Raw genomic sequence first — 17,011 nt, forward strand, 5'->3', positions numbered from 1 at the left:
CTCAATTTGATTATTTCCTGACATCTATTCCTCCTAGGTGACTTTGCTTCTTCTTATTCTAGAGCTTTCAGGTATGCTGTTAAGTCACTAGTGTGAGAATTCTCCAATTTCTTTATGTGGACATTTAGTGCTATGAATTTTCCTCTTAGCACTGCTTCCATAGTGTCCCATAAGTGTGGGTATGTAGTATATTCATTTTCATTTATCTCTAGGAAATCTTTAATTTCTTTCTTATTTCTTCCTTGACCAATTGGCGATTCAGTTGATCATTATTCAGTTTCCATGAGATTGTAGGCTTTCTGTAATTTTTGTTGCTGTTGAAATCTAACTTTAAACCATGGTGGTCTGATAGAATACAGGAGGTTATTCCAATTATTTTGTATCTGTTGAGGTTTGCTTTGTGACCGAGTATGTGGACAATTTTAGAGACAGTTCCATGGGGGGCTGAGAAGAAAGTATATTCTTTTCTGTTAGGGTGGAATGTTCTGTAGATATTAAGTCCATTTGAGTCATTACATCAGTTAAGCCCCTTATTTCTCTGTTAAGTTTTGATTTGGCAGATCTGTCCAGTGGTGCAAAGGGGTGTTGAAGCCTCCCACTATTAATGTGTAGAGTTTTATGTGTGATTTAAGCTTTAGTAATGTTTCTTTTACATATGTGGGTGCCCTTGAGTTTGGAGCATAAATGTTCAGAATTGAAACTTCCTCTTGGTGTATCTTTCCTGTGATGAATATGTAATGTCCTTTTTGATCTTTTTTCACTGATTTTAGGTTTAAGTCTATTTTGTAGGATATTAGGATAGTAATATCCAGCTTGCTTCTTAAGACCATTTGATTGGTAAGACTTTTCCCAGTCTTTTAACTGAGGTAGAGCCTATCTTTGAAATTGAGGTGTGTTTCTTGTAAGCAGCAGAAAGATGGATCCCGATTTTGTATTTATTCTGTTAGCCTTTGTTTTTTTATAGGTGAATTAAATCCACTGATATTAAGAGATATTAATGACTCATGATTGTTAGTTCCTGTTATCTTTTGGATTGTAGTGAGTGTGTATTTCTCTTCTTTGGGGTTTTCTGAGAGGGGTTATCTATTGCATGTATTTTTGTGGGTATATCTGACTTCCTAAGGTTGGAATTTTCCTTCTAGTGCTTTTTGTAGGGCTGGATTTGTGGGTAGGTATTGTTTAAATCTGGTTTAGTCCTAGAATGACTTGTTCACTCCATCTATGGTGATCGAAAGATTTTTCTGGGTATATTTGTCTAGGCTGGCATCCATGGTCTCTTAGTGTCTGCATTATGCCTGTCCAGGTCCTTCTGGCTTTCAAAGTCTCCATTGAGAAATTGGGTGTTATTCTGATGGGTTTGCTTTTATAAGTCACTTGGCCTTTTTCTTTTACTGCTCTTAATATTCTTTCTTTATTCTGTAGATTTAGTTGTTTAATTATTATGTGATGAGGGGACTTTTCGGGGGTGGTCTAGCCTGTTTGGTGCTCTATAGGCTTCTTGTATCTTCATAGTTATTTCCTTCTTTAAGTTGGGAAAGTTTTCTTCTATGATCTTGTTGAATATATTTTCTGTGCCTCTTAGTTGGTATTCTTCTCCTTCTCTATCCATATTATTCTTAGATTTGGCCTTTTCATGGTATCCCAGATTTCCTGGACGTTTTGTGCTATGGTTTTTTTGGCTTTGATATTTTCTTTGACTGATAAATCTATTTCCTCTATTGTATCCTCTACACCAGAGAGTCTTGCTTCCATTGCTTGTATTCTGTTGGTTATACTTGCACCTGTATTTCCTGTTTGTTTACTCAGATTTTCTATTTTCACCATTTCTTCCGTTTGTGTCTTCATTGTTTTTATATACCTTTTCAGGTCTTGAAGTGTTTCCCTCCCATGTTTAATTGCTTTTTCATGGTTTTCTTGGCTTTCTTTAAGGGATTTATTGATTTCTTCCAATTTTTATTTGTCTTTTCCTCTATTTTGTTATTTATTTCTTCCATTTTTTTTGTTTATCTTTTCCACAATTTCTTTTTTCATTTTTTTCTTGAGAGGCCTCTAGCATCTTCATGATGCTGTTCTTAAGGTTGCTTTCTTCTGCTTCTTCTACATTGTGATGTTCAGGTCTTGCTGTTGGAGGAGGGCTAGGTTCTGGTGATGCCATAATGCTCTTCATGTTGTTGTATGTATTTTTCCCTTGACATCTGCCCATCTCTTCCTCTAATTGGTATAAAAGGTACCTGTGTGAGTGAGTTGCTATTGTCTCACTCTTGTGTCTGTGTCTCAGGGGGCCCTTCTAGGTGCAATTTTAGTTCTTGGTCTAATTGGAGCAGGTAGATTCTGTGCTTCAGGGAACTGCTCTTGGGTCAACCCAAGCTTGTTAATTCTGTGACTCACAGAGCCACTCTTGGTCTTATCAGGGCTCTTGGTTCAATCAGAGCTTACAGATTCTGTGTTTCAGGAAGCCTCTCTTGGACCAATGAGAGGTGGAAGATTCTATGTCTCAGAAAGCCACTCTTAGTCTAATGAGGGCTGGCAGATTCGCTGTCTCAGGAGGTTACTCAATGATAGCTCTTTGTCCAATGAGGGCTGCCGGCTTGGTTTCCATGCCTCAGGAAGTGGCTGGGATCTCAGGGGGATGGGTATGGGGGCAGGGTGTATAGATTGCAGGGTTCAGTGGGAGGTCTTGCTGAGTGTGGGGCCTTCGTGCAGGAGCCTTGCCTGCTGGCCAGCAACTGGGACAGAGTTGGGCAGGGGTTCCCATGGACCAGCTGTGTTCTAGGGATGGTGTCAAGGGGCAGGACTCTTTGGGTATGGAGCCTCAATATTCTTTCAGTTAACTCCTGGCCACAGGAACCAGAGAGGTGAATATTTACATTGACCACTATTAGGACAACGAGAAAAAGATGTGATCATTAAAAATAACTGTAATTTTAATGTAAAAATTGCTATGTGACTTTCTCCCATCTTCAGAGCCTTCCAAGGACTGCCAGAGTAGATATGATTTAGGCTGCAGCTTAAAGCACACTCTCTCCCCACCTGCCACAGCCAGGACTTGAAGGAAGACACATGGCCAGCCTAGAAACGTAGTACTTACAGGAGTACTAGGAGAGAATATCCTGCTTATTGCCTCACCTCTCCTAATCTACCTTCTCACAGGAAGTGCACTCCCCAAAGGAACAAACAGATGTCAGACACAATCAGAGAGTTCTTGTCCACTTGCTCGGTGAGGATGAATTTATGGTGATGCTTCTTCTCTTTTCTGTTCATGACAGGTGAACATCGGCCTTCATTAAGGGGTATTATTGGCATTGTTGCCCAATGTCTGATGGGGCTGATTGCAGTAATATTTGTACTGGTTTTCCTGTGGCGCAGCCATCGTGGCAGGTGAAGTGTCTTACACCCTTCCATTCCCTCCATGTTTGGGAAAGGGAAAAGGCTTCCTTCACTTTGTGTCTGGACTCCATCTTCTTCTCTTTGCTATGTGTGTGCTGTGTTGCTCATATCACTGCCTTCCTATGTCCTGTACCTCATTGTCTGTCGGTCATGGTCACTCCTTTCCCTGAGAAGTTTGGAGATAAATTGACTTCATCTTTCACCAGGGAGCCACAAAATGAGAACGATATTAAACAAGAGGACAATGAGCCAACCAACCTCAATGAGCCAACCAACCTCAATGAGCCAACCAACCTCAATGAAACCTCAAAAGCAGCCTCAAATATGAAACCTCAAAAGAAAAAGAAGGCAAAAGTAAATTCTCAATCAAAGTACCATCCCAGCACCAGTTAGAAAACAGCAAATATGATGGGGTAAAAGGATCAAAGACTAGGAGGGGCTGGTTAGATTGGAAAAGGAGGCAGCACCAAGAAAGGCAGTGGCAGCCATGGTGTGAATGCACAGCAAGGACACCAAGCAGCTCCCAGGAAACATTGGCTCCCAGGGTCCTTCCCAACTGAGGAACCAAACACAGTGACAGTGTCTCCCATTTTTTTAGGGCAAGAAGTAAGAGCATGCTCAGTGAGGACAACTGGACCCGTCCACCCTCAGTAAGTAAAGGCACTGACCCTCGGGAATCAAAGGTCCCACCACCTACCCGTCCTTCCACGGCATCCTGGACACAAGCCACTGTCTCCTGTCTGACTTACAGAGCAGATCTTCTCTTCCCAGCCTCTGGCTGGCATTTCCTTTAGGCTGCCAAGCAGCTCCCAAATAAAGACATGGAGACTTATTATTAATTATGAATGCTCAACCTTAGCTTAGGCTTGTCCTTAGCTTAGGCTTGTCTGACCAGCTCCTTTACCTTAATTTAAACTGGTTCTACTCTTCTATGTTTTGCCTCAAGCCTTTTAACCTTTCTTTCATTCTGTATGTCCTACTTTCCTGCTTCTTCCCTGTCTGTCTGTCTTCCTGGCCCCAGATGTCTCCCTGGCTTCTTTTTTCTTTCTTTTTTGAACCTAAATACCTCCTCCTACTTACTCTCCTGCCTAGATGTCCCACCTATCTATCCTCCCTCACTATTAGACATTCAACTTTTTCTTAGAAAGTCCGGTGTCTTGGGCAGTCAAGATAAACCAGTAACACATGTTTACATAGTTATACAAACAGAACACATCTTTGCGTTGTTTAACAAATATTTCACAACACCGGCCCTCAGGTGCTGTAGGTCTTCACGGCCTTCCAAGCCACAGGAGACTAAGTCAGTGCTGAAAGGAGACTCAGTCCACCTACACTAGGCTGGCATGAGGGAACCACATGTCCAAGATCAAGTTCCTGAACCTAATGCCTTCCCTGCTGTGTGTGAAGGTTGTGGGCATTCATTCTCCTTTAGGGGGACTTTCTACTGTGTGTGTCTGGGTCCTCACTCTGCTCCTCATTATCAAAGGAACATGTCAGTCACAGATACCACTGAGGAAAGGATAATCAAGGCTTTTTGAACTTGGAGAACTCCTGAACTGAATAATCCAGGTCTCTGTCCTTGTTACCTCTCCTCTGGTTCTAATAAGCTAGGTCTGTGAAACAGACTCTGTAGGAGTCTGGAATTGGGCATGACAGCCCTCACCCCCACCCCACATCTACCACCACTTCCTGCCACCTCCTTCAGCTACAAATCACAAGTCTTAGATGAGCTTTGTACTTCAATGATCTGGGGACTCTTCTCTTGCTTCCCTGGGTCACATGACTACTCTCCTAATGAGGTAAGCACTGCTTCTTTCACTGTCTGCTTCCTCTCAGATGACTCTGGAGAGATGGGGACACTCAGAGCCACAACTGTGTGTCCTTAGTTCCTCGTGCATCAGATTGTAGTCTGGCAGATGGATTCAGACAAGAGACATCCTGTCGTGTAGAAGACTGGCAGGTTTCTTAGAGAATGATGGGAGGCATGTTCAACAGTGAGGTGGATATTGACCAAAGGGCCACTGCAGATGAAAGGCCCTCAAGGAGCGAGAGTGGACAATGGCCAGGGAACATGGGCTGCATGTTAAAGTGGGCCGGGTGCTGTCTTCTAAAGTCTCTAGCACAGGAGGCCTTCATGAGATGTTGTTCTGTGCAGGACAAACAGATCATGTGGGTTGACTATAAAGGAGGGGACTATTGTATGTCTATGTTCCTTTCCAGAAGCCTCCAGTCGCATAGTAACTTATATTCTTCTTAGCAATTGAGTTGGTCACTTAGAGAATTTAAAGGCTGGAAATGTTGTCCTATTGCTAGAGTGCTTGCCTGGCTGCCCCTGGCCTAGGTTTGATCCACAGAATCACAGTGGAGCACACCTGCAGTCACAGCACTTGGTCCCTGGAGAACATGGGGACTCCCTGGGCTACACGAGAGCCGGTTCACACCAACACACACACACACACACACACACACACACACACACACACACACACACACACAGACCAGGATTAGGGCAGATGAGATGGTTTAGTGTGTAAAGTGCATTTTACAAACTGACATCTGAGTCCACTCCCCAAACCCTGAGGTGAATGGAGAACCCCCTCCTGCAAGTTGTCCTGTGAGATGCACCCATGTTCTGTCTGTCTGTCTGTCTCTATCTGTGTCTCTGTCTGTGTCTTGAGACTGACTGTACAATCATACCTTTCAGGTGGATGGAGCTTCGCATTATTTCCTGGAAAACAATGTCCAGCAACACAAATCCCTAATTTCAGTCTTCCCATCTCCACCAGCAACAGCAACGGGCTTCTGAAATAAAAAAAATCAATGGGACCTGTCCCATTAGCTGCTGCTCATGTATTCCCAGTCTCCTGCCCTTCATTGATGCGTGGTGGGGGTGGGGGTGAGGGTGGAGAGGGTCCCCAAAGATACAACCCTGAAGCCCCAGCCTTCAGAGTCAGCAGAGAGAAAGGCAGATAATGGATTGGCTAGCCTGTGGCTAGCAGGAAGGGAATGCTGGTGAGGGATTGCCCCTTTAGACCACAGGGCAAGAGCATTTTATGAAGTTCACTGTAACCGGGAAGCCGACTAAGCAGTGATCAGAAAACTGGCTGTGGCAGAGAAAAATGGGCTGTGGTAGGGGATGACTTCACTGGGGAAAGCCCTCTGACAGTTAGGTGAATATGTGTGCAGGTTCCTGGCATGAGATCTCTGCCCTCAGAAGGATGACAATGTAGAGTGGCTTGTGTACAGTTCTAGGAGTCCAGTGGTAGCCACTCTGCACCTATTTCCTGACATGAAATTTTTGCTGTACACATTTTTGCGTGCCATGAAATCCAAGGTCCTGCAAACAGGAACTGTCTTTGTTGGTCACAGCTGCAGTTCCATGGTGGAGAGATACAATCTCCCATGAGTCTCCATTTGGGATTCCATTTCACCTCTCATCTGTGACTTGTTCTCTAGTCCCACAAAGCTAAGTGACCAAGCCTTCATCAAGCACATGAAGCACTCCTCGACATTTGCCCACTCTGTTCTTACGTCCTCCTCACACACACTACTGTCTCCTTAGCTCCCCCAAACTAGCTCCTTCTCCTTCTGGGGAATGTCCAGTGTCCTATCACATACTCCAGATTCCTCTCTTGCTCATACTTCCTGCTCTTGTCAACACTTAGCTCTGTGGGGCCCTCTGTTCTAAATGCATCTGTCTCCCTGTATACCTCTGCCCCATTACTGTGACAGGAGAGTAGTGACTGAAAAGGGTGCATCAGGAAAGAAACTAGTTGACCTGGAAGACTCTAAGCCTGTTCCTACCTGACTTCATACATTTGAGCATACTCAAGAGATGCCAGGAATAGGAGCTGGAGAGGTGCTTCGGTGGATATAAGCACTTGGCTGCTCTTCCAGAGGATTTGGATCCCCATCAACCACACAGCTAAAAACCTTTTGTAACTCTGGTGTCAGGGAATCTGACACCATTTTCTCTTCCCTGGGGCTACCAGACATATACATAATGTATAGACATACATGCCAGCAAACCATCAACCACCACCAGCACTACCATCACCGCCACTACCACCACCAACATTCACATACACAGGCATATAGGGACAGGCAGGGCCTGTACACAAACACAGAGCAGTGACCGCTAAGTAAGGTCCTGTAGAGGGCCTTGTGGATCCTAGCTTCTACCTAAGAGCTGAGTGAGATCAAAGGAAGATCCAAATGAGACCACTTTGCATTCATAGTTACCTCTGTGCTGACACATACGGACCCACTGTCTTGGATCAAGTCCATGGCAGTCCTTCCTCTGTGTCTTTACTTTGCTCTTTGGGGCCCACATACCTGTACCCTTTGGGTACTTTCTTCTGTTATATCCATTCTTGAGATCCATTGTTTGAGAAATAAAGCAATGGCCACCCACATTTCTATATTCCCCATGGACTCATGCCCTGGTGAGGTGTGGGCTCTTTTATCATGAGCTGAGTTTACCACACAGAATGAAACAAAGTGACTTTGTTGCCGTCTTGGCTGGTGACTTCATCAAGATAGAGGTGACCATGTGACTTGGCCATTATCTTGGTTAGTGACGTTATTGAAATATTTACCAGTATTGAGAGCCCTCAGAAGAGCATGTACTCCTAGGACTTCCTGTGCCACAGGCAGTCAAATATCAGATTGGAAGAGTGAGGTTGTTTTAAGCCCCCTTGGCCACTATGCCCAAGCTTCATGGTCATGCCCAGTTACATGTGGCACCGGGCAAATGCTCCACTTTTGGCAGGTGGTGTTGTAAGGACAAGGACAAACAATTCAGGAGAAGTAAACAAAAGTGTGTCAACCACCTATCCAATGACCACTATTTACTATTACATTTTCTTTCCTGACTACTTTTTTTATAATTTTTATGAGTGTGACTCACATAACCCAGGCCAGCTTCAAAATCAGTACATAACCAAGGATGACTTTGAGCTTTTCATCCTCCTTCATGTATCATCATTGAACGAAGTCCTGGGGATCAAATACAGAGCTTGGTGCACACTAAGTAAGCTCTGCCTATGGAGTTACATCCCAGTCCTCAAATTTTTACATTTAAATAAATATTTGTTGAATGGTTCTTAATTTCTCATACCTGAGACTGTACATGTGTCCAGGTGCACACACATATGCACATGCATGCATGCACACCTTTGCTTCTCCTAGGAGGATATACATACTTTGACCAGCACCAGGAGAAACACTTAACAGGATGGTGCTGAGATGTCCATCTCAGAGTTCTGTGAGGGCCGAGAGGGGCCTGGGATTATCAGAGGAGATGAATCTGCAGTGAGAAAGCAGGAGTGGAGTCCCGACTCCCTGGAGAAGGTAACTATTCTTAACACATTGCCACAACATGGACACAACAAGTGAGCATCCCTGGATAAAGACAGGCTGGTGGTGGCCCAACCATCTGCCTCATAATGGTGTAGAATATGAGGTTTGTGTCACAGGTGGGTGAGAATGAGACTGATAGTGACATGCAAAGAGAACCTGCAAACTCAAAACCTTCCAAACACAAAATTTAAAAACTCTCCGAAGCTAAGAGCACTTGCTGATCTTCTGGAAGACTTGAGTTCAGTTCCCAGCACACACATCAGGAGGTTCACAGCTGCCTGCAGCTTCATATCCAGGGGCAATGATGCCCTCTGCTGGCTTCAATAGGAACCCTGCAAGCACACGTGGCATACAGAGAGAGAGAGAGAGAGAGAGAGAGAGAGAGAGAGAGAGAGAGAGAGAGAGAGAGACAGAGACAGAGAGAGACAGAGAGAGAGACAGAGAGAGAGACAGAGAGAGAGACAGAGAGACAGAGACAATGACACAGACTGAGAGACAGGGTGAAAAAAAAGCAAATCTAAAATAGGAAAAAGCAATATCACATTTCCCATTATAATTCAGGTTCTCACAACACAAGCCACCACCTTCTCACTGAGCAAGTTCAGGCATTCCCTGGGCTGACCTGCAGCCACAGCATGTCTGACATTGGTTCCTGTCCCAGTGCTGCTACCTCTTAGGATTGTCTTAGGATTTCTACTGCTGTAAAGAGACACCATGATGACAGAAACTCTTATGAAGGAAAACATTTAATGGGAGGGCTTATGGCTTAGAGATTCAGTCCATTATCATCACGGTGGAACATGATGGCATGCAGGCAGACATGGTGCTGGAGAAGGAGCTGAGAATTCTACATCTTTGATCCACAGGCAACACAAAGTAAACTGAAACACTGGGTATGGCTTGAGCATAGGAGACCTCAAAGCCTGCTTCTACAGTGACACACTTTCTCCAACAAGGCCATATCTACTCCAACAAAATCATACCCCCTAATAGTGCCACTCCCTGTTATCTTGTGGGGGCCAATTACATTCAAACCACCACATCCCACTTCCTGGCCCCCATAAGCTTGTAACAATATCATAATGGAAAATATATTTACTCCAACTTCAAAACTCTCCATAGTCTATCACAGATTAACAATATTTAAAAGTGCAAAGTTCAAAGTTTCTTCTGAGATTCATGAAATCTCTAAACTATAATCTCCTATAAAATAAAAATGAAATAATCACATGCTTCCAACATATAATGGCACAAGATATACATTACTCTTCCAAAGCATAGGGAAGGGAGCATAATGAGGAAATACTGTACCAAAGTCAGACTGAAAATAATCAGGACAAACTCCAAACTCTGCATCTCCAGGTCTTACTTCAAACTGCTCTTCAGATCTACAGCTTCTTTCAGCTATGTTGACCACAACACATTACTCTCTTGGGCTGTGTCCACTCCCTGTTAGCAGCTCTTCTCAGCAGGTATCCCAAGGCTCTGGCATCCCCCACATATTGGGGTCTCCAAGGCAAGCCAAAATTGTCCTTCACAGCTTCACACAATGACCTCCTGGTCCTCCATTTAGGGACACCCCTGACACATGCCTAGCCTCAGTGGTTTTCCTTAGTCAAGGAGGCAAATTCCATTGCCCATTTTTTTCATAAAATTGAAGTTTATTTATTGGCAAACATTTAAATTAGCACATTTATTTTTATCAAACAAAAATAAAAAGAGGTCAGATATATCACAAGACTATTTTTGGTTATTACAGATTTGAAGTTGAGTCCCCTTTTCAAAGATCAGTGCTACTGTACCAGCTAACCCACTAAATTATCATCTTTGAATAAGAAACCAAAAATAAAAGGTAACACTTGAGAAAGGAAAATTATAGCTTCAAAATAAACGTGATTCTTCATTTCGAAAATTACACATTTTTCCTAATGTGAAGTAGAAAGGCTAATTACCTAGTAAAAATAATGCACATCTTAACTTTAAAAAAACCACACTTGGGGGGGGGGAAACAATAAAAAGACTTTTAATTACATATAGGCCTCAAATGAATATAAGCAGATTTTTACAGTTAAACATGGAAGTGGTTTAGAGTTACATACATTATTAACGGGAGCTTTAAGCCTCCTGGAATTTGTTAAAAGTATTTCCTAGTTCAACAAAAATTGTAACATTTCCATGATACACTATATATAAAGCAAAATTGTTTTTATCAACAATTTCTCTGTGAGTATAAGAGTCTAAGGACAATCCTACAAAGTAAATTATGGAGCAAAGTATGGTTGGTCACAGCATTCTCACAGCAGAAATATGTGACTTAAATCTTAAGTTCGAAGACTGCCTAAGAACTCCAAATAGAAAAGGAAAACTGTACAAGGGGTGTGTGTGTGAGAGGTGGCAGAAGCAGACTAAACGGCTGAAATGTCCCACCTTGGCTCGGTCTCCCTCACCATCTCACCATGTACAACGGTAAAGAGAGACTACTTATTAACAATACAGGGCCAGTGGAAAATGCCATTATGTTCTATCATATTTTACATAAAACTTAAAAAGAAATTGAGGAAAAACTATACTTGTATCTCAAATGATTTTAAGAAAATCAGAGACGGGTGTGGTGTTGCATGCCTTTAATCCAAGCACTGAGCACTAGGAGCAGGGAGGGAGACAGAGGTGGGTGGATTTCTGTGAGTTCAAGGCCAGCCTGGTCTCCATAGTGAATTTCAGGACAGCCAGAGCTGTAGAGAGACCCTGTCTCCATGCCTCTCCCCAAAAAAGTCGTAATTTAAACAAGCATTTAAACTGTAGTACTCTAAGAAAAGCAGTAGCTAATTTAATGAAGCTTTATACTCATGTAATAAATGTCTTTGCTACCTTTTAAATATAGAAAGATTTCTTCCAATCTCCAAAATTTGCATTAAAAAAAGAAAGAAAAAAGAGTACTCATCACAGATGAAGAAACAGGTACAGACGAAATCATTTATAAAGTAATTCTGCCATTACCATACATACTGGGAACAGAGTTTCACCTCTTCCTCTCCACACGCACTGCAGACACATTAGTAAACATCAGCGAGGTGACGATAACGTTCATAGGGTAGGAGGAGAGGCACTTGGTAACAACAGCATGTCAGGGGCGGAGGACAGCTCACTGTAGAAAGCTTCCCTGGCATGAATGAGACCCTGGGGGTTCAATGTCCAGCATCACTCAAGGGAACAGAAGAAAAATAAAACACACACCTCAACCAAATCCCTATTCTAGAGCTTCCCCAAACTCTACCTCTCAGCTTGTAATGGGCAGGCATACTCACTTACATAAGACACACATCCTTTATATAGAACATTGACGTGGCCATTAACGGGAAAATGAAAACATGTCAACCTGCTCAGGACCCCCACCGAGAGGGCAGGGGAAGGCTGGGCCTTCTACAACAGTTTATCCACTCGCTGTACCGATTCTGAAAACATCGACCTCCAGACTTCGCAGTGAGATAAACACTTCTCATTTAACATGTGGAAGGAAGTGGAGGGTGACAGGGAGTAAAGGAGGGGCTCAAAGTTTACAGGGGATTCTCAATATTAGAAAAGGCTTCTGTCCGCCAAACAAAACTGGTTTAAAACTTGAATCCTGGGAAGACCTTCGGATGAACATCAAGCTGCCAGGACACACAAGCTGAAGCATCTGGAGACATTTTGTCATCTGCAATCTCCCGGACAATCACAAAGTACTCAAAAATTCTTTGACCTTTTCCACCAGACTTTCATGCTTGTCTTTAAAGTCTTCATTGACATCCAGTGTGAGGATAGGCACCTCTTCAAGATAATCAAAGTTGGTTTTCAGAGTTCGATGAAGGAGCCAGCTTTCATGTTTATAGTGAAGTTTCTCTAAATACTCCAGAGGAACGCCTTGTTCTTCATTTCTTCCCCATAAATATATTCTACTTAAGCATTTCTCTGGAGTAGCTCGAAGGTAAATTATTCCATCCAGTTCAAGGCTTTGGCCGAACTGGCTGTTCATCCAGTCATGCCAGTCCTGGTATATTGTCCACTCTGTTTCATTCATGCAGTCAGACTCATACAAATTAGACGCAAAAATATACCTGTCACTATACACAGATCGTTCAAAAAATAACACAGGTTTCTCCGCATCTTTGAGCTTGCCATTGAGAGCGGCCAGATGAGCTCGGATCCGGCTGAGACAAGCGTAGGATTGGAAGGTGAAAGACCACCGTTCGGGCTTCTCGTACATCATTTGAAGAACATTCCCACCACTTTTCTGAGACGTTGTCAATTCCTCAACTTCATCTTGAGTATTTTGCACGTTGCACCATCTGGCGACAGGTTCAGGAACCACTTCCCAATCCTCACAGACCTGCTTGAGGATATTCACAAAGGTTGACTTCCCAGCAGCGATGTTCCCCTCGATGGAGATCTTCTTCATGCGCGTCCCCTCGGAGCTGGTGGAGGGGGATGGGCAGAACCTCTTGGGCGGGGTGGCCATGCCTGGTTCATGGCGGCTCAGGCGCGGGACTTGCAGGAGAGCGGCGGCGCCGGGAGCTCGGGGCGTCGTCGTCACGCTCTCGCTGGCGGGACCCGCACTTGGACTTTGGCGCGCGCGGAGGTGCCCGCGGCTTGGCCGGCTGTGGAGCGGCCACGCCCTGGCAGCCTGGACTCCCAGCCTCCACGTCTCGCCCCGCCGGCCGGTGAGGACCTGCACGCAGATCCACCCCGGGAGCGAGGGGACCCCGCCCATTGCCCATTTTTTCCATCCTTAATCCAGAACCACAGGGCCAAAGCTGCAATGTTCTGCTGCTCACTGGTGCTGGAACGTGACCCCTTGTTTAATTACATCTCCACCAATTTTCTGGTTTTTCATTTTTGTTGTTTCCTTCACTGCCTAAGCATGGCTGTCCTGAAACTGGCTCTGTAGACCAGGCTGGCTTCAAATTCAGAGATCCCCTTTCCTATGCCTTCCCAGTGTTGGGATTAAAGGCATGTACCACCACACCCTGATTTAAGCTTTTCTTTAATTTCTTTTCACAAGTTAGAAACTTAGCTTGGTAGGATCTTGCCCGGAGGCCACCACCCACTGTATTCCATTTCTTAATCTGTCTTTCTCTTTGAATACAATAATTAGTTCCATTCCACTTCCTGGTGCTCTTTTTCCTCAAATTGTACATTTTGTATGTTTTCCTTGCTCAGCTTCCTCTTTCTCATTATAAATCTTTATAAGAGTGGCCAGTCATAACCACACAACAGTGTCTATGCTAGGCTGCTTTGAGATCTTCTCTGCCAATGGAATTAATCCAAAACACTTCACTTTAGCTTCAGGCAGACGTTTTGGACAAGGACAAAAAGCAGCCATATTCTTCAACAAAATATCACAAGAACAATCTCTAAGCCACATATTAATATTATTGTCCTCTTAATCTCTTGACCAAGCCCCCACATTTCAAATAACTCAACACCAATGTCTTCCATGCCCCTACTAGTCTGGCCCACTAAGCAGTACTCAATGCATTCCACTGCTTTCCTAATCCAAACTCCCATACTCCACATTACTCCAAATAAAAACATGGTCCAGCCAATCACAATACTCCAGTCCCTGGTACCAACTTCTGTCTTAGTTAGGGTTTCTGTTGCTGTTAAGAGACACCATGACCACAGCAACTCTTATAAAGGAAAACATTTCATTGAGGTGGTGGCTTACAGTTTCAGACCTTTAGTCTATTATCATCATGGAGGGGAGCATGGCGGTGTGCAGACAGACATGGTACTAGAGAAGGAGCTGCTACATCTTGATCCACAGGCAACAGGAAGTGGTCTGAGACACTGGGCATGGCTTGAGCATAGGATACCTCAAAGTACACCCCCACAGTGACATAATTCCTTCAACAAGGCCACACCTACTACAACAAAGCCCCACCTCCTAATGGTGCCACTCCCAATAAGCTTATAGGGACCAATTACATTCAAACTACCTCAGGGACTCAGGACCTAACAGCTTGTCCCACACTGGCATCCAGCCAGCCAGTCACCTTGCTAGGGACAGGGGCTCAAAGAAAGTCATTATGAAGACCTAAAAAGCAATTGGCAACAAGAGCACACAGTATGATGGGGACAAGTGACTTATGAAGAGGCCACAGTTGTTGGGGGACATTGTTCCTGGAAGCTCAGAATAAAGCCAGGGAGCCCTAACCAGAAGCACTTAGCAGGACAGGGCCTCTTAATGTTGTAGCACAAGGCTGTATTCTCAGAGGAGCCACTCTGCCAATAGACTTACTCTACAGTACCCAGCAATTGTGCATCACCTCCTGGTGACCATCAGCCGGGTGCTCCACCACCAGGACCTGCAGCTGCTCCTCAGCTCTACCTGCCAAAACTTATCTGTAGCAGGAATCTTAGAACGTCTTATTAACAAAATCAGGTATTGCCTGTGCCAGGTATTGGGGTGAACTGGAAGATCAGAGAACCAGAACCTACCACAGCTAACCTCACCTGGCCAACTTCTCAGCTGATCTTGTTTCCTCAGACTGGAAGCCTCTGTGTCTTCATATTCGAATGGCTCTCAGCTGAACTGTGCTGCTCAAAACCTAAAATCTTAACCAGTCAAATGCTTCTAGTTTCTGGTCCTCACGCCTTATATAACTTTCTGCTTTCTACCACCACTCCTTGGGATTAAAGGCTTGCTTTCTGGGATTAAAGGTGTGAGTCACCATGCTTGGCTGTATCCTTGAACAGATGACTTTCTGCCTCTGGAATGCTAGGATTAAAGGTGTGTGCTGCCAGTGCCTGTCCTATCTATCTAGTGGCTTTTCTGTTCTCTGACCCCAGATAAGTTTATTAGGGTACACAATATTTTGGGGAACACAATACCACCACACTCTCCTGCATTCTCTACTGTCTGAATCTGGGAAGATCCCACTCCTCGGCCCTCAAGGGGGTTGTGGGAGACCCAGCTTCTCATAGACAACTGAGAATAGGGTGTGCTGAGGGGAAGTGTGCAGAACTACACCCCATTTCTAGTGTGACCCTGAAACCCTGAAGCTATCTGCTCCCTCAGGACCAGATTGCATCTGTCCCATTGTGGCTGCCACACCATTCTGATCTTCCAGGTGAGGGCCCCACTTCAAGTCCTTGGGAAGACTTTGCTCCCACTGTTTAAGATACTGTCTAGAATGTTCCACAGCATCCCCTTCAAGACCCATGTACATAGATCTGAAGTGACTGAGCCCTTGGGGGCACAGCTTCACAATTACAGACAGGAGAACTGGGCTCTGAGTGTCTAGCTACTGTGCCTAGACCATGGCCCCTCTAAGTGATCTGGGTCCTGCCTCGGTTCCCCATCACCAGGTCATGCTATCACACCTTCCACTTGAGGCCCTTGTTGGCCAGGACTGTACCAGTAATTTCACTCCTGGCCTGTGTGTGAACTGAGATTGGGGCTGTAAAAGCAGCCCCACTTGTTTTACAGGTGACAGGGTCACATGATCTCAAAAAGGAGCATGTCTGCCCTCTAGAGCAGTGGTTCTCAACCTTCCTAATGCTGTAACCATTTAATACAGTTCCTCATGCTGCAGTGACCCCCCAACCACAGAATTATTTTAATAACTATAATTTTGCTACAGTTGTGAATCATAATGTAAGTATCTGATATGCAGGATATCTGATATGCAACCCCTGTCAATGGGTAGTTCACAACCCCTCTCAAAGGGGTTGAGACCCACAGTTTGAGAATTGCTGCTCCAGTGGATGCTTCCTGCCAGAAGGAGCAAAGCAGTCAGGTAATGGGAAAAAATGGGGAGAAGCAGCTTGATGTGAAGGGAGGACCCACAGGAGACTGGAGGGGTCACAGTGGGGTTCAAATGTTGTCAGTGGTCATGAGGAGCTGCAGTCAGCAACGGAGTTTATGGAGTTTGATTCCCCAAATAGCAAAGCTAAAGGCTGGAGAGGCACCTGGGGAGTGGAATAGTCTCCAGAATGCCCCTTGCTGCTTCTGAGCTTCCTCCTGCTTGCTGCTGCTGTGTTCCTGCTGTATGCGACATGGTGTGAATACTGTGTTAAATGGTCCCAGTGTATCTAGTATAATGTGTGGTTGAATTTTCTTTTACTCTATGCCACATATGAACATCATAATTTTGTTGTTTGTTTTCGCTCTTCTGGGGACCGGCTGTCACCCAGCTCCAAATAAACCACACAGAGAGGCTTATTCTTAATTATAAATTCCCAGCTTTGGCTTGGCTTGCTGCTAGCAAACTTTTCTTAACTT

At 44.5% G+C, this 17,011-nt stretch overlaps 2 protein-coding genes across 2 annotated transcripts in view; one reads left to right on the top strand and one right to left on the bottom strand.

The window, feature by feature from the left end:
• The window catches only part of LOC114688528 (carcinoembryonic antigen-related cell adhesion molecule 1-like), an 875,221-nt gene that overhangs the window by 6,411 nt on the left and 851,799 nt on the right, over positions 1-17,011 (top strand). The gene's annotated exons all lie outside the window — the stretch shown is intronic.
• LOC114688529 (deoxycytidine kinase-like) lies at positions 11,800-13,245 on the bottom strand. Its single transcript, XM_037201414.1, has one exon. It carries the CDS (start codon positions 13,241-13,243, stop codon positions 12,461-12,463), a length of 783 nt encoding a protein of 260 aa, XP_037057309.1. The 5' UTR covers positions 13,244-13,245; the 3' UTR covers positions 11,800-12,460.

Source organism: Peromyscus leucopus, chromosome 1 (genome assembly GCF_004664715.2).
Source record: "Peromyscus leucopus breed LL Stock chromosome 1, UCI_PerLeu_2.1, whole genome shotgun sequence".
In the NCBI taxonomy this organism is placed as follows: domain Eukaryota; kingdom Metazoa; phylum Chordata; class Mammalia; order Rodentia; family Cricetidae; genus Peromyscus; species Peromyscus leucopus.